The sequence below is a fragment of the Thamnophis sirtalis genome, unplaced genomic scaffold (assembly GCF_051295495.1).
Source record: "Thamnophis sirtalis isolate CommonGarterSnake01/CBP01778 unplaced genomic scaffold, rThaSir2_p1.2 scaffold_7, whole genome shotgun sequence".
NCBI classification, from domain to species: Eukaryota; Metazoa; Chordata; class Lepidosauria; order Squamata; family Natricidae; genus Thamnophis; species Thamnophis sirtalis.
The window spans coordinates 26457062-26480167 of NW_028261387.1; the positions used below are offsets into that span (position 1 = coordinate 26457062).

At 39.7% G+C, this 23106-nt stretch overlaps 1 protein-coding gene across 4 annotated transcripts in view; it reads left to right on the top strand.

Annotated features, from left to right (window-relative positions):
- The window catches only part of KANK4 (KN motif and ankyrin repeat domains 4), an 87777-nt gene extending 65021 nt beyond the window's left edge, over nucleotides 1-22756 (top strand). For all 4 annotated transcript variants that reach the window (XM_087719575.1, XM_087719577.1, XM_087719578.1 and 1 more), the window contains 5 exons: nucleotides 88-175; nucleotides 2945-3164; nucleotides 12050-12192; nucleotides 14342-14542; nucleotides 18950-22756. In XM_087719575.1, the coding sequence (XP_087575701.1) occupies nucleotides 88-175; nucleotides 2945-3164; nucleotides 12050-12192; nucleotides 14342-14542; nucleotides 18950-19051 (754 nt within the window). In that variant the 3' untranslated portion in view covers nucleotides 19052-22756. The remainder of the gene's footprint in view (nucleotides 1-87; nucleotides 176-2944; nucleotides 3165-12049; nucleotides 12193-14341; nucleotides 14543-18949) is intronic.
- The last annotated feature ends 350 nt before the right edge of the window (nucleotides 22757-23106 follow it).

A 23106-nucleotide genomic window follows, 5' to 3' on the forward strand; every position in this document is an offset into this window, starting at 1 on the left:
CCATATCTATATTTTTTCCCAATTCCCAATCACCATTCCTTATGTATTTCTTAGGTAAACACAAACAATTATGTTTTTCATTTTCAGATTTAGACCCTCGGGAGATTTTCTCAAAGGGTGCCAGATCTTAAGCAAAAACTTGTCAGAAATAAGGACCACAAAGGACAAATTCCTGGTACTCTTGTTTTTCTTTCCATTTGCATTTTAATCACGTGTTTCTTTTATTTTTCTTTAAAACCTTATAATTTACATTTATAATTTAATTTTGAAATTCCTCTTCTCAAAAACCAAACTGAATTTTGGGGTAGAATTTAATGACTAGGTTAAGTGTAAGTGCAAATAACACATTCATAAATATATATCATCCAGCAATAAAACAATGTCCTTAGTTCTTTTGTAAAAAAAAGAAAAGAAGACAATGCATTGCAGATCTCACATTCGAACACATTTACCCCACGCCCAACAGAAATCGCTTTAACCTTCTTTAGCTACAAAGAAAGTAAGGCTGCTGGAGATAAGGATTTAAAAAAGGAGATCAATGTCTTTTGTTTTTATTGGACAATGTGTTGCTGAAATCCACATTTGGAGAACAATTTCTTACGTATACAATGTGTGCTTGGTATCTTTCAAATAAAGTTAAGCTGCATGCCACAGAGTTCTTAGCTAGCACAAGCCCTGATTAAGCCAACTGATATATATTGTTCAAGGCAAGGTTAAAATACAAAATTCAAAACTTACTCAGAAAAAAATCTAAAAGAACAAAAAGAGAAAAAAATACAAAACCCAAAGCAATCAAAATATTGTTTTTAAAAATGCATCAAAGGAAAAAAAGACATATACACATATTATCCCCTCTAGTTGGGTACTGATTAATATTATTTCAATATTAGTTCCGACCTGTTTTAGAACAGGCCCTTCCAAAAATTTTATACTACTAAATCTATTTGCAAATTGTTGATCTGTTTTCTATATGTTATGTTAGTGACAAAACAGTTAACAAGAAAAACAAAAATAGTAAGATAAAACAAAATTAACGTTGAAAAACTCTCTGTTGAGATTAACAGAATAACAGAGTTGGAAGGGATCTTGGAGATCTTCTAGTCAAACTGTTTTCAGGAAACCTGCTGTCCCACTGCTCAGGAAACCCTATACAATACCATTTCAGACAAATGGTTGTCCAATCTCTTCTTTAAAATTTCCAGTGTTGGAGCATTCACAACTTCTGGAGGCAAGTTCCGCTAATTAATTGTTCAAACTGTCAGGAAATTTCTCCTTAGTTCTAGGTTGCTTCTCTCCTTGATTAGGTTCTATCCATTGCTTCTTGTCTTGTCTTCAGGTGATTTGGAAAATAGATTGACTCCCCTCTTCCTTGTGGAAGCCCCTAAAATATTGGAAGACTGCTATCATGTCTCTCTCTCTCACACACACACACGTCCTTCTTTTCATTAAACTAGACATACACAATTCCAGCAACTTTATATATTTTAGCCTCCAGTCCTCTAATCATCTTTGTTGCTCTTCTCTGCATTTTTTCTAAAGTCTCAACATCTTTTTTACATAGTCACGACCAAAACTGGATGCAGTACTCCAAGTGTGGTCTTACTAAGGCATTATAAATGCCTGTTGACAAACTATCATTGTAATCAATTTGTAGAAAGTTTACCAGTATCTATCCCAAATTCTATCTTGTCTATCCCAAATCATCTCAAAAATTATAAATAATTCATCCTGGGTCAAATATCCATGTTTGTTTCTTAATACCATCACTTGTCAATTGTTGCTTAATTAAATAGAATCAATTCTGTCTGCAGAATAAATCTATCTTCTGATCAAGGTGCAAACAGAAGTAATTGGCAATTAAATATAATAATTGTAATGTTTAATCTATGTACATAAAACCTGCCTAGAATCTGAATGGATTGAGCCAAAGTATGCTTGTCAGAAATAGATAGCATTTTTTATAAAATGAAATCTGTGTCTTAGGAAATAATGAAAACATGTTCTGATTATCAGGAAGGAAGTGTAGTAAGGCCAACAAGTTTCAGTATAACTGGTTTTTAAATTATAAGTAAATTATTTATTAATCAGCTTTATATCCTACCTTTATTTAATACAATTCAAAATCACGAAAGAGAGGGGGGGGAGGGATTGGCCTAAAGTCATCCAAATCACTTTCACGTTAAAGGGATAACTAGAAGTCCTGGTCTCCCTTGTTTCTGTTCCAACATTAGTTAAAATACTGAAGATAGAGGTGTCATAAATTAATCATTAATTCAACTAATGTAGCTGAACATAATTACACTATCAACTTTAAGGGTTCTCACTCTTCTTCATCGAATAATCTTAGGGACTATATTGGAGAACAAAACAACAGAAAGTGTGTAAAGGAGAATTAGGTGGGAGTCAAATAAACAGCGAGTGTAAAGAACTTTCCAGAAAAAAAAATGAAAAAGAAGGAGAAATCCAGTTATTTAATTGCCACAATAGACATGCATGGCTTATTTATTTATTTATTTGTTTGTTTGTGTGTTTATTTATTTATTTATTTATTAAATTTATATGCTTCCCATCTCACTGTTGGAGAGACCTGGGTATCATATAAAAACAGTTAAATCAATGAACCTGAAAAAAATAAATAGTTTCTTAAATATGTACTCTGATATATGATACAGCTGAAGGGACAACTGTTGAATATATTCCCCTCAGAATTTAATGAAAGGAATGTTTTAGTAGAAAGTGGCAAGTAATCCAATTATTTCATATACAAAAGTATCCATAGCTTTTAAATAAAGCAGTAGATTTTTCCTAATAAATAAAAATCCATTTATTTCCGAGGCCAAAGTGAGATTCTTGTGGTTTGGGGTGGGAGTAAAAAAAATATATCCTAACATGTTTGAATAGTTTACCTACACTGTTAACCTAACTCAAATCCTGATATTTTTAGAGGCATGTGTTGAGCACTGTCTGTCAGGAGTGGTTCCGGATCTCGAGCAGGAAATCGTCCTCCCCTGGAATTGTTGCAGCTTACCTTCAGGAGATTGAGACGGTTCATCCCCACCTACAGAGTGTCATTGTCAATTTAGCCGATGGAAATGGCAACACAGCTCTTCATTACAGTGTTTCGCATTCTAACTTTTGGATTGTGAAGCTTCTTTTAGAAACAAGTAAGAATTCCTAATTTAAGCTTTGTTTCCACAGGCTGGGCTTTGAAAAGTCTCACTGAATTTTCTGTGGAGATTCTCAGTCATCCAGGTCATGGTTGTCCCAAAGGTGCTCTTTTTTTTTTTCTTCCAAGAGGCAACTGGAATTTCTGGGTTTTTTTTGAAGACGTTTTGCTTCTCATCCAAGAAGCTTCTTCAGCTCTGACTGAACCTTCCATTCCACATCATCCAGTCAGAGCTGAAGAAGCTTCTTGGATGAGAAGTAAAACCTCTTAAAAGAAAAACCAGAAAGTCCAGTTGCCTCTTGAAAAAACATCTTTGAGTTCCATTGAATTGGCCTTTTACATTCCATTTTAAATTGCCAAGTTTGGTGTACAAACTGTAATGATAAAAAATGAACAAATGTGAAAAATGTCAAAATGTGACTTGTCTCAACTTCTCCCCTGCCTTTCATACTTATTTCTCAGTGTTTGTAGATTGCATCATGATTTTGTAACACATATTTTGATCGGCATTTTGGTGGATGTTTTACTAAGTTTGTTTTTCTACCTGGTACACCTTACATGGAAGAAATCAAAGACAGTTTATCTATTTCTGTTGTCTCTCATTCCCGTCTCATTTATTATCACATTCCGTCCATAGGCTTTAAGTGTTAAGTATTTAAAATTAGGGGTTTTAAAAAACTTCCTTTAGTAGTAATAGAGAAGGAAAAGGGAAAAGAAAAAAATCCAAAGAAAGTTATAATGCAAATATAAACATTCACCAAAAATGCATAAAAAGTGCATTAAAAAGTTTAAAAATCAAAAGAAAAAAATAAAGTATAGTCTAATATACTATATTGTTATAACACTTAAGAGTTACTTATATACTTAAGTAATGTAAATATCATTCGTGTGTACATTTCTAATACACATATAAATATAATTATTTTTTAGGTTTTAGCTTTAGGTTTTAACTTTAGGCTTTCTTGATTTACAGTATGCTATGCTATACCTAGAATTTTTTTGTGAATCGAGCAGCCTAACAAAACAAATAAATAATGATGTGGATCTTTCCTTGTTGTATTCCTAAGATTCAGTAGACTTGACAAAGCGGGCATATAATGGAACCTTCATAATCTAATTTGGTTGAAAGTTGTTACATACTTTAGGTGTCAACCTCATTCACTATTTATCTGTTAGCAGTTAAAAGTGAATGAAACTTTAAATATTTCATGGCATTCGGCACATTGAGTATAGGAGTGCATGCAACAAAAGTACGTAGTCTATGTCAAGAGTTGACCGAATACTTTAGGAATTGTTACTTGGAAGCTTTTTAAGATTGTAAGAGAAATCTATAATTCAGCAAGAATAATTTCATACCAGGGAGCGATCAAATAAGAAAAGAGCCTTGTGAATTTCTCATCCAATAAACAGGAATGCATTTTCTACCGAGAAGAAAGAACCTTTGTTGCTATTGAGTTGGCATGCCAATCTATAAAATGTTAGAAAAGTGGCATATTATCTTAAGTGTCTATAAATCAATTGTTGCGCTAAAACTTCATAACAACTCCAGAAGATTCAAACAAGGCTGTTTTGTTCTTTCAGTAGATTGCCTGCGGGCAATTATGTTCAGAGCTACACATGGACTTTAAATACTAAATTGTTTCAAGTCTTTATGAAAAAAAGAGGAAGTTCTCGTAATGATGCAAAGAACACCCTATATTTTTCTTCTCTGACTGACAGCAAGCAAATGTTTTTTATCAAGTTTGCTGCTTGGAATAATTTCTTACAAAAGCACGCATTCTGCTCCTGAATGACCTTTTTCTACTTCTTTACTCACTATAGTTTGTCCTTTTGCTTTTTTCCTCTGCCTCTTTCTTTGAGGAATTCTACCCCGAAAACTATGGTCATTTGGAAGTATGGAAGGGAAAAAAAAGGATGGCTGGATAGATTGCATGGATAATGATTAGGGTACCTTATATTTGATAGGAGTACAGGAAATATGTGGAAAATGTATACATTCAATTAGTTACGATGGATAAGATCTAGTCTAACAAAGTCCTAAATAATTTTGGTGGGTTGGTACTATTTGACTAAATCTGGTTCTAATCCAATATATATTCTCCTAAATAAGGTTACTTTTACTTTTCCTATTCCTTCCTAGGTTTTTTTTACTAGTGTATTGCAATATATTTTGAATGAAATTAAATTCTGTTTACTATCTCAGCACATTTTCTTGGCTGATATTCAAGTTGGCATTAATTGTTCTAGACAATTTTGCATACTACTGACCTCTGCTGACCAGAGATAAAAATGTCACTATTATTTAGGCACCCATTTATATTTGCAAAAGGTAACATATCAAGATATTGTTATAAAATATCAACCAAAAATTCTGCAAATACTTTACAAATGCAAATACTTTACAAATAATCCCTACCAGTAAACATGAATTGCCTTCTTTGGATGAGACTAGATGAATCAAGAATTCTTCATTATGCTATCAATTTAAGATGGCTTTTTATGCTTCTGTCTTTGTTTGGTGGTAGATTCTAAATAAAGCCAAAGAAGTAAAGTTGATGGAGGGAGGGAATACATAGCTCTTGTAGTTTCCTCAACAAAATTTTGAGAAATTCCCATTATGATTTTCTCATGGCCTGAAAAGACATGTGAATATTGTCCCAAAAGTGCTTTTTCAAGAAGCAACTGGACTTCCTTTGTTTTTCCTTGAAGACATTTTGCTTCTCAATCAAGAAACTTCTTCAGTTTCTTGAAAAGCCAGTTGTCTCTTGAAAAAGTACCTGTGGGACAACCATCACCTGGTTGACTGATAATCTCCATAAATGTGTGAATATTCTTGATAAAACCTGCCTTGTAAATTAACTATCCTAAAACAGAATCAACAGAAAGGGCTTTATTGGTTAGTGCAATTATCTATACATCTTCCTGGTTTATGTACTGATAAAATAGATTTATGGTAAATATGGTGAAGAATGCATTCTAAATTAAGGTCAGAGAGGACTACAGCCATGCAACTCAGCATACCTAGCGGTCCTGTTGCCAATGCTGGTCAAGACTGAGAGGGGTTGTCATTCTCTCTTTCATTCAGTGTAATAGTGAGGAACATAATCTATTAGCTTTGGTCTATGTAGATGTAAATGTTGAAGACACAAACTACTCTCCTTACATACCAGGGGTGGGTTCCGGCTTCTGCCACTGCTGGTTCACCCAGGGATGCATGCTTTGTGTATGTGCTTGATGCGTGCTTTGCACATGTACTTGATGCACGCTTTACATGCATGCACATTAGTAAAAAATGCAAAAAACAAGATGGCACCCCCTATGGCGCCAGTGATAGAACCAGTTCAGGGGCATGGCAGGTCGAGTTACTATCTATTTGGCCGCACTGGTAGGAACCCACCTCTGTTACATACATGATGCTGAAATACGTTATTAGGCAGAACTAGGTCCTTTTTGGTGGTGCGCATGGGCAGGAAAGATGGCTGCCGAGCTCTCCGCTCCGCTCCTGTACTGAAGAAGAGGTTGCGGAGAGGAGGAACTGGTGTCTGTGAGGCTACCCCAAGAGGGGTGAGGCTGCCCGGGTGCCCAGTGGTCCCAGAGCTGGCAGTGGGCTCGAAAAATTCCACCTCGGTGAGCCCCAGGCCCCGAAAGACGCCGGCGCTGTGAACCGCGAACGCCGCCGACTATCGCGGCTTGAGCGGTTTGAGCGGCTGGAGCGGCTGGAGCGGCTTTAACAATAAAAATCCCCGCGAAATTTGAAAGATCGAAAACGGCAGAAGGGAAGCCGGGGAGAGAATTGGCCTCGGGACTGAGTCGGGGGAGTTGGAAGTGACAGGAACGCCCAGCGAGTTGCAGAAAAATACGAGCCCCCAGCCCGAAAGGCCCTGAAGACGCTGGCATTGTGGGCTGTGGAGAGTGTTGCAAATACATCGTGGCTTGAGCGGCTTGAGAGGAAACAGCCCGCGGAAGCCGGGGAGAGGATTGACCCTGGGACGGAGCCGGGGGGAGTTAGGGGCGACAGAAAAATACGACCTCCCCGAGCCCCCCCGAGCCTCCAGCCCGGAAAGCCTGAAAGACGCCGGCATTGTGGGCTGTGGAGAGTGCTATATGTTCTCGCTGTGGAGAGTCCTATAAATTCATCGCGGCTTGAGCAGAAACAACCCGCGGTGGCTGGAAAGGATTGGAAAAGACTGAAAAAAGTAACCATCTCAACATCACAGTCTGACCTCCTTTTGTGCCTGCCGTCGCCCGCGGCTTCTGGGCGCTGGCTTGTTACCACCGACCAAGAAAGCCTCAGCCAAGGGACGCCCAGTTTTATTCGACTCTTGGGACTGGTAGTTGTTCTTTTGGACCAGTGGTCTACCTCCAGGGGTTTTGAACTTCCCCACCCCGGGTTTGCTGCGGCTTGTTGGACTCCTGGGTCATTGGGGCCCTTTGGGATTGTTAGGCCCGACCAGTGGATGGAACACCCTCCCCTTTTTTTTCTCCTTTTTTTCCATCTGACCACGTATTAGACCCTAGACTTTACTCATCATGGTTAATATCCCGGCCCCTGCTGTGGCAACGGACATTTGGAACTATTCTATTCTTCAGCCACCCCTCCCTTGGACTGTACTGAACTCTTTGTTCCATCTAACTCAGTTTTCCTCAGGGTGCGCCCCCCCCCTCCGGGGGGGGGGGCAGAAGACACCTCCAGACTTATATTTTTCCATCTTGCATCATACCGGACTCTCTGTTGGCTCTGACAGTCTGCTGGCTCTGACAGTCAACATAAGCCAAGTACAGACTTTGTACGCCCGCGCAAATTTTTAATTGGTATGTTGAGTGTATGGGAGTGTATGGATAGTGTGAATGACCCACTTTTATTATTATTATAGTTGTATTCTTTGTGTTTTAACCATAGCGTGGGGATTGTTTGAGTGAGTGCCTGAGTATGTTTGATTCGGAGGACCTGCCGGGGGATGCGGGAGTCACCGGGGTGGCTGGGGGAACTATGGCTACGGGAGAGGGTCGGAGCATTGCGGTCATAACAGGGAGGGGTAGATACGGCGGGGGCTTTAGGGCTGGCCATTACCGGGGAAGGAGGGCTCGCTACATCACAGAGATCCCTCCTTCCGGCCCTATGAGTCCCACTCCGAGGTCAGATGGTGCGGGTAATCGGGACCCTGGCCTCAGGCTGTTGTCGCTAAATGCCAGGTCTGTTGTTCACAAGGCTCCCCTCCTCCGGGACTTAATTTTAGACGAGAGGGCAGACCTGGCATGTATTACTGAGACATGGCTGGGCACGGAGGGAGGAGTCCCCCTCGTTGAGATGTGCCCAGACGGATTTCAGGTGCTGCATCAGCCGAGAGCCCAGGGAAGGGGTGGCGGTGTGGCTATTGTTATTCGGGAGTCTTTAGCACCTCGTAGGATCCCTGCTCCGGAGCTTGTTGGGTGTGAGTCCCTGCTGGTGAAGCTGGACCTCAAGGGTCAAGTGGGTTTGCTGCTAACGTACCTGCCTCCCAACTGCATTGCAGCAGCCCTCCCCTCGCTCCTCGAGTCAGTAGCCGAGCTGGCAATTGAGTTCCCCAGGCTTATGGTTCTGGGGGACTTCAATTTGCCTTCGCTCGGTGAACACTCTGATGGAGCACAGGAGTTCATGGCTTCCATGACAGCCATGGGCTTGACCCAGGTAATTCGGGGCCCAACTCATTCAGCGGGTCACACGCTCGACCTCGTATTCCTCTCGGAGCAGTGGACTTGTGATCTTGGTCTGAGGGGTAGTGAGATCATACCCCTGTCGTGGTCAGATCACTGCCTACTGAGGCTAGACTTCCGGAGGCCAAACCCCCACTGTAGGGAGGAGGAACCGATCAGGTGGTTCCGCCCCAGGCGTCTTATGGACCCTTTAAGGTTCCAGACAGAGCTTGGGGTTATTCCTGATACTCTCACCCACAGTTCGGCGGAGACTCTGGTTGCTGCCTGGCACTTGGCGGCATCGGAGTCCCTTGACCGAATTGCGCCACTACGGCCCCTCCGGGTCAGCGGATCCCGGAGATCTCCTTGGTTCACCGAGGAGCTCTGGGAGATGAAGCGCCGGAGGAGACGCCTAGAGCACCTATGGAGGTCCGATAAGTCCGAATCGAACCGAGCACTCCTGACAACATGCACCAAGGAATACATCAGGGCATTAAGGACAGCCAAAAGAACACATATTGCCACCTTGGTTGCGTCCGCCGAGTCTTGCCCAGCCGCCCTGTTTAGGATAACCCGCTCCCTCCTAAATAGGAGGGATGCGGGCGAACCCCTACAGGGTAAGGCTGAGGAATATGTCCAATTCTTGGCAGACAAAATTGCTCGGTTTCGGTCGGACTTGGACTCCATTTCTGCAGATCCAGCCGAGACACAGGGGGATAGCTTGGCAGACCATCTCTGGGTTGAGTTTCAGGATGTTGCCTCTGGGGATGTGGACAAGGCCATACGAGCTGTGAGTACCTCCACCTGTATACTGGACCCGTGTCCCTCCTGGCTGGTTGCCAACAGCAGTGAGGTGACACGAGGCTGGATCCAGGCGGTTGTAACCGCCTCCCTTCAGGAGGGGCACTTCCCCGCCGCACTTAAAGCGGCGGTGGTGAGACCCCTCCTGAAGAAACCATCTTTGGATCCAGCCGTTCTTAACAACTACCGGCCAGTCTCCAACCTCCCCTTTCTTGGGAAGGTTGTTGAGAAGGTGGTGGCCTTCCAGCTCCAACGGACCTTGGAGGAAGCAAGTTATCTTGACCCCTTCCAGTCCGGCTTCAGACCTGGTTACAGCACAGAAACCGCTTTGGTTGCATTGACCGATGATCTCTGGAGAGCCAGGGATGGAGGCCATGCGTCCATCCTGGTTCTCCTTGACCTCTCGGCGGCTTTCGATACCATCGACCATGGTATCCTTCTGCCACGACTGCGGGAGGTGGGAGTGGGAGGCACCGTTCTGCGGTGGTTCTCCTCCTACCTCGCGGACAGGTCGCAGTCGGTGTTGGTAGGGGGGCAGAGATCGTCCCTGAGGCCCCTAACTTGTGGGGTGCCGCAGGGTTCGGTCTTATCCCCCCTACTATTTAACATATACATGAAACCGCTGGGCGAGATCATTCGGAGGCACGGGATAAAATACCATCAATATGCGGACGATACGCAGCTGTATCTGTCCGCCCCGTGCCGACTCAATGAAGCGGTGGACGTGATGAGCCGGGGTCTTGAGGCCGTTAAGAACTGGATGAGAGCTAACAAACTGGTACTCAACCCGGACAAGACCGAGTGGCTGTTGTGTTTCCCTCCCAACAATTTGGCTTGCGTTCCATCACTCAGGCTGGGGGGGTCAAAATTTATACCCCTCAGATAGGGTCCGCAACTTGGGAGTCCTCCTGGACCCACAGCTGACCTTTGACCACCATCTGTCGGCTGTGACCAGGGGGGCATTTGCCCAGGTCCGCCTGGTACGCCAGTTGCAGCCCTACCTGAACCGGGAGGCCCTCACAACAGTCACCCGAGCCCTTGTGATCTCTAGGCTGGAATACTGCAATGTGCTCTACATGGGGCTGCCCTTGAAGAGCATCTGGCGACTTCAGCTAGTCCAGAATGCGGCCGCGCGAGTGATAGTGGGCGCACCTCGGTACGCCCACATAACACCTCCGTGAGCTGCACTGGCTACCTGTTGATCTCCGGGTCCGCTTCAAGGTGCTACTCACCACTCATAAAGCCCTCCATGGTAGTGGATCTGATTACTTGAAAGACCGCCTTCTGCCGATTACCTCCCTTCGTCCCATCAGATCGCACAGAGTGGGCCTCCTCCGAATTCCATCCGCCAGTCAGTGCCGACTGGCGACTACGCAGAGGAGAGCCTTCTCAGTAGCAGCTCCGACCCTTTGGAACGACCTCCCCGTAGAAATTTGCACCCTCACCACAGTCCAGAGCTTCCGCATAGCCCTTAAGACCTGGCTATCCCGTCAGGCCTGGGGATAGGATTTTATACACCCCACCCGAATGTTGAATGAATGTTGTGTTTTATTACTATTTGTATTTGTATCCACATATTGTTTTACGTCTTGTTTTGCACTCCCTTCCCTTGAGTTGTAAGCCGCCCTGAGTCCCCTCAGGGAAAAGGGCGGCCTATAAGTGACAATAAATACCAAAATAAATACCAACTGAAACTGCCTTTTGACCCTGGAAGGGAAGGAGACAGAGATCAAAAAATAGGTTCTGGTTTTTCTATTGTGTGAGGGGCATCAATATATGGGTACAATAATGGACATTGTTTTTGTTAGAAGGTGCTAGGACATGGAGCTTCCTTAGAAGATCAGAATGTAGAGGTTTTGGGACAGCCCACAGCAAGGTCACCCCATACTGTAGTTATTAGATATACTAAATAGGTAATATTCTTGTATATTAATACATTGTTTTTGTGTAAGTCTTGTGACCATTTTCAGATGGTATAACCTTGTGAGCTTTACGGTTCCATTGTAGCTACACATGCAGTGAAAGATACTTTGTTGCTTTGGCTCGTAATTTAATTAAGCATTTCCCCCACAATGTGTGGGAGCTCCTTAGAAGAACGTAGACTTCCAATTTCTACCTGTGCTCTTCTTGCTTCTTTTGAGTCCTGTTGATTCTTGTTGGTGGAAACCTTCCTGGCAGTAACATCATGGAGTTCCTTGCAGATACAGTGGCCATTCAGCTGAGGTGAAACCTCTTCCTCTCTCTACTAACAGAGTTATTCAGTGGAAGAGCAGTGCATTTGAGGAGAAGTAGCTCATTTCCTGAGCAAACTAGGTATGGGAGGATTAGATTTTGAGACTATAAATAAATCAGTTTTGGAAAGTCTTCTTCTCCAATGACTGATCTTTAAATCTTTGTTTTCTTCTTCAGGTGTTTGTGATGTGGATCATCAAAATAAAGCTGGGTATACAGCAGTAATGATCACTCCACTAGCATCAGCAGAGACTGAGGAAGAAATGGAAGTAGTCAAGAAGCTCTTGCAAGAAGGCAATGTCAATATAAGGGCTAGTCAGGTATATTGAACTTTTGGCTAACTTTGATTTTTTATGTCTTATTAAATTATGATATGATATGTATATATCAATCTAGGAGAAAGAGCTCCATAATAAAACCTGGGAAAAAACAAAAATAAACACTTTTTTAAATACAGTAGCTAAGAGAACTGAACAGGGTTACAGTATTTAGAGATGTTTTGGTGTTAAATGATGAAACTCACCAGGTCAGAAGAGCCTTATCTGCTAATGAAAAACAGCATTAAACTTTCATGAGTAGATCTGGAGACAATTTCATAACAAGGAATCTAATCACCGAAGGGCCAGTACTAAAGAGGTCCTTCAATTGTGATGATCAGGAATCAAGGAACATTTAGATGGTTAAAGTAGAAAGGAAAGGCACTAAATTAGATATTGTAGGAATACGTAATCCTAGCTGGATTGGATTCGGTCCATTTTACAAATTGCAGAACTTGCTAAATGCATCTTCTCTAGAGTTACTCATAAGTAATTAGAATGTAGAAGTTTAAGAAGTGGAGGAACTTGGAATTACCTCAAGGTTTACATTGGGTAAGTGCCATAATGCTGCAGAAAGGTTTTGTGGACATACTTTTACTCAATATGTGTTTTAAACCATGTAAACACACATTCTACTTCCAGTCCTAGACATTAACAGATGGATTAACATCAACATAAATAAAATTGACCACATAACAATAAAAAAAATCAGAAGATAGAGGTACAAACTACTGAGAGCTTTTATAAGTGCAGATTGTGAAACAGCCTACAAATATACAGGTATATGTTATACAAATATATAGATTATACCTATATATTTGTGGTCTCAAATCTCTTTGAAAATTAAAGAGATTAGCTATGCCATTAAAATTGTATATTCTATATTGTAATACACACACACACACACACACACACACACACATACACACACATTACATTATATTACATTATACTACATTATCTTATATTATTATCTTATTATATTATCTTATATTATTATATTATCATATCATATCATCATATTATAAACTATATATATATATATAAATATATACTAAATCTAACATATATTATATATATTACATATATATTATATAATATACATTGTATATTGTACATATAAGATCAATATAAGGACCCATTGATACACAATGGTACCCATTGATACACAATTATGCAAAAGAAAACCTGGGCCTTTGAGAAGAGATAGGCATTGTGAAAACAGAAATAGGAAAAAAAGCAAACCAAACGAAGATTTCAAAGAAGAAAAGATGCAAGTGGTTTCATAACAAGCTATCACACTCAGGAAAAAATGGAGAATGAATAGTTTTCTGTAGTAAGAATATATGAAAATTGAACATAAACTTTCAGCATTGAGTAAGAAAAGATCCAAAAATAAATCTAAATCAAGAATGTTAACAATAACAAGACAAAAGAAGAAGGAAAAAAAGGAAAGACATTTTAAAGAAGAATTTTAAGAAAGGAATTGCAGGAACATTTTCTGCCAAAGTAGGATTTACACAAAGTAATCCAGAAAAAGCATCTAAAAATGTGGTTGAAGGAAAACAGAAAAGCTGTACCAAAATAATTTATTCAAAGGATTGTAGAATGATAGATAGATTTATAGACAGGGAATCCATTCAGGAACAATTTCACTTGAAATAGTTGAAAGTTACATACAGTATGATAGGCAGTAAATTATTGGTAAATAAGAACGAAGGATGTGCAGGGTATAGATGAAATGCTAATTAACTGTAGGAGATGGGGCTGCTAAATTCACAAATGGCACAAATGCCAAGTATAGAGGAAGAGAATATAACCTGGAGTAACTGGGAGATGGGGGGGAGAGATCAGTGTATCGTTGCACACTTTCCTGATGCAAGCAAACTTTAGATTAAAGTCTTATAAAAAAAGAATAAAACTAGATATAGAAAGAAAAATGCCAAACAAAGATGCAGAAGAACAGGTCATCAGATGCCCAGTGTAAGCTGAATAATGGAGGGAAATAAAGGGAGAGAAGGTTATAATGTAATGTATATAATGTATTCTGAAGGGCTGCCTGCAGATTGGTATTTTACCAACAACGATAAATGAGTATGGTATATTAAAGTTGAATACAGGATGTGTAACCCTCATAAATGGTATTTTCTAGGGTGGACAGACTGCCTTAATTTTGGGAGTCAGCCATGATAGAGAAGATATGGTGAAAGCATTGCTGTCATGCAATGCCGATATAAATCTTCAGGATGAGGATGGCCTATCACCATTAATGGTGGCTTCTCAACATGGTAATTTGGAGATGGTGAAACTACTTTTATCTCATTCAGGCTGTGATCCTGCATTAGTGGACAAGGTGAGAAAAAATAGATGTTTCCCACATATTTTGGGCTATGTGTTCCTGTGAGTTCTTACAAAGCTATTTGGACTAGGGCTGTTTCTATAATGACATCTATTTGAATTGGTGCCCAGTTGGATGAAATCTGTTAGGCAGGCAAAAAATATTTCATGATTTTGATTTAATAAAAAGTGTGGTTATTTTAAAAGATTTGGTGTGGAGGTCTTTTTGGCTTAAGATTATTTTAGTTTTAACAAGTAATCCAAACACAGCATTATTGGCAATCAGTTAATTTTTGCAATTATTTTTTTTTTTACAGAGAACAGACATGCTATATTTTCACAATATTATAATGTGTGCTTTTTAAAAAGCTGTTTGTTTGTTTCTTTTTATGTCAGTTATAAAACTAAAAACAAATAAAAAAGATACTGAAGTTTGAGCCATATTGAAAAATAAGCTTGCCAGATATTATCCCCAGCTAGTTTTAGTTTAAGAGTTTAAAAACCACTAACATGCTTTTTTTTCTCTTTAGCATGCAGACATTCTTATAGAAATCTATTTTGTTCAGATAAATCTGCTCTTGATTTGACTGTTGGATCCTTTAAAAGGGAGTACATGCAACTCAAAATTGCATTAAGGGGTACAGTTCTTACAAGTAATTATAGTACTCAGTCACAGATTAGCATGAGTTTGTGTAGATATAATACCCATAAACAGCATAATTATATGTGCACCAGTAATTTAAATCACATGGTGTAATGGCAGCATGCTGGAGTAAAACAAGCATGCTGGCAAACAATTTTTATAAGTATCTGTAGATTAAAAATTCATGATATAACAAAATTGAGTATGTGGATACGTGCTTTGTTTAAAAGTACAGATTGCAAACTAAATCCTTCATGGGTGGCTGCTTACTTGCTGAACAAAATAATACCCTTGTTCATTTCCCCTACAATTTTTGTATCAAATTTAAGAACCTTTGCAATGACAATATATCCGTCATTATTTAAGATTTACCAACCTCTTATTTGAATTAGTTCATAGGAGGTTGGTAAAATTCCAGTTCATTGGACCTAAAATAAAAGATGATGCATATAGAACACTCAGCAAATACAAAGAAAAATTTGAATATGATATTTTCAAATGTGAGAAATAATAAGGAATAATTATTCATATAAATAAACATAGAATTAAATCAAAAGATTTATCTAACCTTTATTATTAGACCCTGCTGGCTTCCAAGTTCTCATACATTATGTTGAGTAACATACGACTCAGAATAAAAATTTGGTTTACCTAGCTATTGATGGAAGGTCACTTTAGATCAGCAGTTCTCAGTCGTGACCCCTTTGGGGGTCAAATGACCCTTTCATAGGCGTCACCTAAGACCATTGGAAAACACATATTTGCGATGGTCTTAGGAACCAAGATGCCTGCGCGCCAGTGTTTGGAGCCAGGGGAGTGGCAGTGGGGTGCCGCCTTGTAAAAGGGAGGAGCTACCTGACAGGATTGGTGATGCAAGGACAGCTGAGATGCACCAGTGGGCGGATCAGATGGGTGCGCTTGACGAGGGGAGGGGAGGGGCAAGAATGGAGTGCCCAAGCGTGGGCGAGGCAGCGCCCTGAGAGGTGGCCAGGCCAGGCTCGATCTCCCAGAGATGAGGGAAGGAGAGGGGACACCGGGAAGAAGGGACCAAGAACCGAGGCAGAAAGGATGGCGACAATGTCCATTCAGTCCGCAGCCTCCTCCTCCTCGGAGACTCGGAAGTTCACGCGGGCACTCTGCAGCAGTTGGCTCCAGACATTCAGGTTTTCCCTTTTCTGTAAAAACTTCCGTCCATTCACAAGGAGACGCGCCTTCATTTCCTTCCTTTGATATCTATGAATGAATGAGTGGTTGGAAAACTTGGGAGCAAGAGAATTCCAGGAGTTTCGGGGCCAAGGGGAAAAAAGATAGCCATCACAAAACATCTTCAGCAGCCGCTTTGAAAAAAAATAAAGCACTACATCTTTTTATTTTTAAGTTTTAACCTTCCGTGCTTAGAATAGAATGGAGTGGAATAGAAAAATAGAATGGGAATGGGAATGGAATTAGGAATGAAATAGGAATAAAATAGAATGAAATAGGAATAGAAATGTTTATTGGTGACACACAAGGAATTTGTCTCCAGTGCATCAACTCACAGTGTACATATAAACAGCAAGTAATAGGTCATAGATCATAATAATAGTTACAATCATTAGTTACAAACAACAATTGATAAATCATAAAGAACCAGTAGGACAAGATGAAAAATAGTAGGGGATATCCAACCTAGTACTATATTTCTCTTTGACCCATTTTTTTTTACTGTTTTTCTTCTCTGTTTTATTTTTATTTTGTTACCAACTGAAATGTTTCATGGACTTTTTGTAACAAGGTTAGAGGTTATATTATATTATATTGTATTATATTGTATTGTATTGTTGTATTGTATTGTATTGTATTGTACTGTACTATACTATACTGTACTATACTAATTATTTTCATTAGCAAACCATTTCACAATATATAATTACATATTGTTTTTGTGATTAATCACTATGCTTTAATTATGTTCAATTTGTAATAATGAAAATACATCCGGCATATCAGATATTTACATTACGATTCATAACAGTAGCAAAATTACAGTTATGAAGTAGCAATGGAAATAATTTTACAACAACATGAGGAACTGTATTAAAGGGTCGCGGCATTGGGAAGGTTGAGAACCATTTCTAGATTCTTTAAAATGTATTAATCACAACTTATTATATAACCCCCATAAAAATGATCCTCAGTTTTCTGGATGTGAGACCAATTTCTATTCCGGAAAATAACTCAGCTAGACTAAATACACCCCAGTTTATCTTTTGTTCATAGTTTGATTTACATTGGAAAAACCTTTGTTTACTTTCCTGATGGAAGCTGAAGAAAAGGTTATAATTAGGTACAGACGAATGTTATCAAGTTTGGACTCATTGTGAAAAGGTTTGGAAGCACAATATGCAAACTAGGTCTAAGGTAGGGCTTGATTTATAATGTGCCTGTAATTTCATAAGCACTGAGGCAGCTGGAAATCATCAGTTTCCTTCTTCACAAATAGCTCGTGTTTATTCTACATCCAGTCAGTGCTATTGAGATAAAGGAGCTGTTCCATTAATTAGTGGCCCACTCTACGAGCAGAGGACTGATTTTGAAAAGCGAGATATGGTTCTCTGAAATCAAAGGATTCATCTAACATTTTATTTTTTGGACCATACTGATTTCCATGTCCTCAAGCATTATGTTAAGGAATTTTGTTTTATTCAGAGTAAAATTTGGTTCACTGTCTTAGCCAATGATGGGATGCCACTTTATGAATGAATATGTCTACAGGTAGTCCTTGACTTACAACAGTTCATTTAATGACCGTTTGAAATTTCAACAGCACTGAAAAATTGACATGACCATTTTTCACAATTATGATAGTTGCAGCTTCCCTATGGTCATGTGATTTTCATTCAGATGCTTGGCAACTGGTTCATATTTATGACAGTTGCAGTGTCGTGTGATTACCTTTTGTGACTTTCCAGCATGCCAGGGGTGTTAAACTCTCATTGTCACAGTTTCGTCACATGATGTATCGGGATGTTCGCCCCACCTTCACTGAACCGGGTGTGGGCATGATCAGCGCATGATGCATTGGGCTTGCGGACTGGGACTTTGACAGCCCTGCAACAAGTAAAGTCAATGGGATAACTAGACTCACTTAGCAACCGTGTTACTAAATTAGTAACTGCAGTGTTTGACTTAACAAACGTGGCAAGAAAAGTCATAAAATGGGGCAAAAGTCAACACATTTCTCACTTAGCAACATCAATTTGGGGCTCAGTTGTGATCATAGGTTGAGGACTACCTGTATTTCAGATGCCTAATTTAAAGCGTAAATTCATGCCTGGTACCCAAGGATCCAGAACAGATAAAGAGGATGATGCAAGAGAGAGAAAGAAATGATGCCAATAGAAGAGAATGGTTGTAGTTCAGAGTTGAATTGTGGGGTCCTTGATGATCTCTGAGCTTGATTGCTTTCTAGCAGATGTTTCACCACCAAACTAGGTAATATCATCAGTCAGCATTGATGAGGTTACCTAATTTGGTAATGAAGTGTCTGCAGGAAAATAACCAAGCACAGAGAACATCAAAGACTCCTCAAATAGTTGATAGATAGGTGACTGTTCTCACATAGTTCTCACTAAAGGGCTTCCTAATATACAGTAGAAACAAGAATGCTATTCTTTATACACATGGTTCATATCGTAAATATGCAGCTTTAAATATGGGTATGTCTGATATCTGGGAAAAGTAAAGAGCTTAGGAGAGCTGCCATAATAACCTCCTTTTTTTTTGTTCTTCATCATGTAGGATGGCAATTCTGCTTTGTCCCTGGCTTTGAAATCTGCCCACATGGAAATTGTAGAGTTCCTACGGACCCACATACATCATACTCAATCTCTGAATACATAAAAGGATATGGAAAAAAAAACCTGTATCTGATTGAATGAGAAATTCATAACAAAAGACTTATTGTATTAGCCAACTCTGTAACCACTTTATATGCCAATGATTTAGCTGATAACCATTACATGAAAAAAGGAATTATGCCAATTATTTGCATACATTCCTCATAAATGAATCACTCTCACGAGCTGTTTTAGTCCTGACCTATGACCACTGCAACAAATGAGAATTAGATTATTGCCTTTGTATTAATAACTATTCTTTTTTTTTCAAATGTTGCCTTCTTAAGGGGGAGATTTCAGCCTATTTTTTATTTTTTAAATACCTGTGAAAACCATTAAGAAGTTATTTGTTGGCATACGTCTTCAGTTGCCTAGAATCATGGCAACCCATTTACTATAAGAATAAAGTGCTTCCAAAAATTGAACACACCAAAGCTATTCAGTGAGATATTGGTAAAGACCATATATTTGGATAATCTAATCCGAGATCCATTTATATGAATTATCAGGGTACCATGACCTAGTAAAGCAGAGAAGCTAGTTTTAGAACTAGCGGTGGCACAGTGGCTAGAATGCAGTACTGCAGGCTACTTCTGCTGACTGCCTGCAATTTGGCAGTTCGAATCTCACCAAGCTCAAGGTTGACTCAGCCTTCCATCCTTCCAAGGTCAGTAAAATGAGGGTCCTGATTGTTGGGGGCAATACGCTGACTCTGTAAACCGCTTAGAGAGGGCAGTAAAAGCACTGTGAAGTGAGCAGTATATAAGTTTAAGTGCTGTTGCTATTGCTATAGTCTCCCTGCAAAGTCACCTATCTTGATTTTCTTATTGGATTCGGTTTGATGCTACCAGGGTTTACTTAATTCCAGAAACCAATTCATTGTTGTAGAAGGGAATCGGTTAAGTGCCAGATCTTGTTCTCGCTAGGCTACTTAAGGAAATAGTTTGGGTCTGATTCCAATGCTGTCTAGAAAATCCTTATTAGTATAAATGGCATTGAAACTCTTAAGCCTGAGAATTACTAGATCAGGGGACCCCAAATCCTGGGTCATGGCCCATTTGAAATCAAGCTGTGCAAGTGGTGAGTGAGAGCATGTGAGCATGAGACTCCATTTGTGTGAGTGGCACATGTGTGCTCACCTGCCTCTTGCATGGAACCATCGCCTTTCCCACCTCCATCACTGCTACCACCACCACTGCTGGTCCACAAAGCCATAAAAAAGTTTGGGACTGCTTTAACAAGCTTCTATAGTGCCCCCATTTTGTAGAAATGTAGAAAGTGGAGCTGGTTTAACAAGAAAGCTATTGGGAGAGCTCTGGATCTAGCAGTGAGATTTAGCCCTTCCTTTTCTTCCGTATTCTGTATTCCTACCTTTACAGAGGATAATGTGAAATTCTATCTGTCCTTTGCCAGCCTTACTAGAAATCATTAGCTATTAGCATGCTAATTTTAGAATGCTCTGCTATCATGCTATCCTTTTCTGCCCATACTAATAGCTAATGATTCCTGGTAAGGGTGGTAAAGAACAGATCAAATTTCACATTATCCACTGCACAGCTAGGCATAACCAGGCAGATAAATAAGAAGGCATGGAATTAAAATGTAGACCCCCCATAGTGAGTTCCTACAGAGCCAGAAAAATCAATTTATCGAATTAGCTGAGAATAGTGACTCTGCTTTTAAAATGAATGTCTAGTATTTTGCTCCTATTGCAGAAGATGTTTCCAATTTAGCTATAAGCACAGTAGTAAAGCAATACTTATAAAATAGATAGAGCATGCTATTTTTTTAACCAGCTATTTCAAAACAAAATTCAGTCAATTTGTAAGTTGTGCTATTTATTACTATTGATTTTAGTAGGTACCAGTCATCAGTGCTTTCTTAGCACGTAGTAAATATAGATTAAGATATCCTTTACATATTAATCCAATTGACTTGACTATATGGCTGTAAGAACAAGTATTCAAAGCTCAGTATATCAGACAGGGCCCGGAAGAAAGTAGGTTCAAATCTACTATATTAAACTCGCAGGAATGTCAAACTGGCAACCCATGGACTGGATGCATCACGCGCAGGCCATGCCCATCCCTGCTCCGTGAAGGGGAAAAAGGTCACAATATGTCATGTGACGGCAACATAACGTTGCAGGTTTGACACCCGTGCCCTAGGGGATCAGCAGGTCAATGATTCCAAATGATTTAACCAAAATTTTAAAAAATGCTTTTTCTAAATTAGGGAATTCATATTTAAAAAATAAATAGGAAGAAATAGGAGTGAAGTTGTGAACAAACTCTAGTTTTGACATTAAAAAAACCGCATGGGCTCATTTAAATCTAATTGAGCTTAGCTTGTAATAAAAATGTACGTACGTATGAATAGCAATAGCCTGCCTATTTTTTATTTAGAAAAATACATGAATGTATCCAGTCCAAACGCACACATTATTTCTTAAATATTAAAAAGCACAAAAGACTTTGTTCTCTGTCCCTTTGGAATTATTATCTGCATAGCACTTTTATGTCATGTAATTTGTATTTGATCAAAATACTCAAAATGAACTATATTTTTCTCTGGAAGTTTGAGGAGAGCTTTGATACAAGAACTGCTTTTTCTTTTGGGGTTTCTTTTTTGGTAAGTGAAGCACAAAGAGCAAATTAATTTAAACTTCCTTGTGAGGATGATTATTGTTTGAGGTATTTTCATAATTGGGTTTTGCAGAGTCTGTCTCACTATGGCTTCATGTGAAATGGCTTCTTTTGGGCAAACGTCTGGTTCTTTAGTTTCCCTAAGCAAAACTCTTGGAAATCCCAAATTTGGGGAAATGAAATGCGATGTAATAATTTAACTCAGGGGTGTCAAACTCAGGGGCCCATCAGTCGGATGCGTCACACACTGGCAATGGGGGGGGGAGTCACGGTACCTCACGTGTTTACATTTTGACACCTCTGATTTAGCTGATTCCACTGATTGAGTATCCCTCCCACAGGTTAGCTAGAACGTACCGGTAGTCCTCAGCTTACAACCATTTGTTTAGTGACTGTTGAAAGCTACAACAGCACTGAAAAAACCTGACTGGTGACTGGTTTCATGCTTACGACCATTGTGGCATCTCCATGGTCACATTTGGATGCTTAGCAACCGCCTCATATTTATGACGGTTGTAGTGTCCAGGCAATTTACCCTTTGCGACTTTGTGATAAGCAAAGTCAATGGGAAAGCAAGTTTCACTTTATAGCCATGTTACTAACTTAACAACTGCAGTGATTCACTTAACAACTGTGGCAAAAAGGGTCATAAAATGGGGCGACGCTCCCTTAGCTTAACAAATTTTGTACTCAATCGTGGTGGTGAGTCAAGGACCATTTGAAACCACTGCAGTGCATAGGAGACAGACTTTCCTTGATCTTCCATAGTTCACATAATAACTTTCAAACATACATTCATTCCACAGTCTTAAAACTATGCAGGCAGCTCCTCAACCCCCCTCCTGGCCCCATGGATCACTTAAAGTTCAGGGTGATGAAAAATAATATGCAGTATGTATACTCTTAATGATTCCATCTCGGCTTTGGCGTGCAAGTGTAACATTTGAAATGGCTTAATTTGCTATGCATGTATGTCATATCATTTTTGCTTAATTTTTTTGTGGAGGGGGATAGGTTTGCTGTAATCTCTTGTTTTCAGGCAAATAAATTGAACTGAAAAGCAACCATTTACTGACAAATAAACTTTGAAAATCTGCTGCGTTTTAGAAACATGGTTGGGGGGAAACACGGATGCTACTTCTCAAAGAAATAAATCACATGCTTTTCCAGGAACATGGAAGAATTCATGGTTGCAACACTGCAAGAAGCATCAGGATTTCTTTTAAAAGGAAAACCTCATGAATATGGCTGTGCAACACCTTAGAAAGAATTTGGAAAATATAACATAATGTGCATGAGAATATTTTTGTCTTTTGCTATTTAGAGCAGCTGCATCTTTTCCTAAGATAACCTCTGCCTGAGTTTCTTTCTTTAAGGCAGTGCTTTGTCTTCTCTCTTATTTCTTATTCATTTG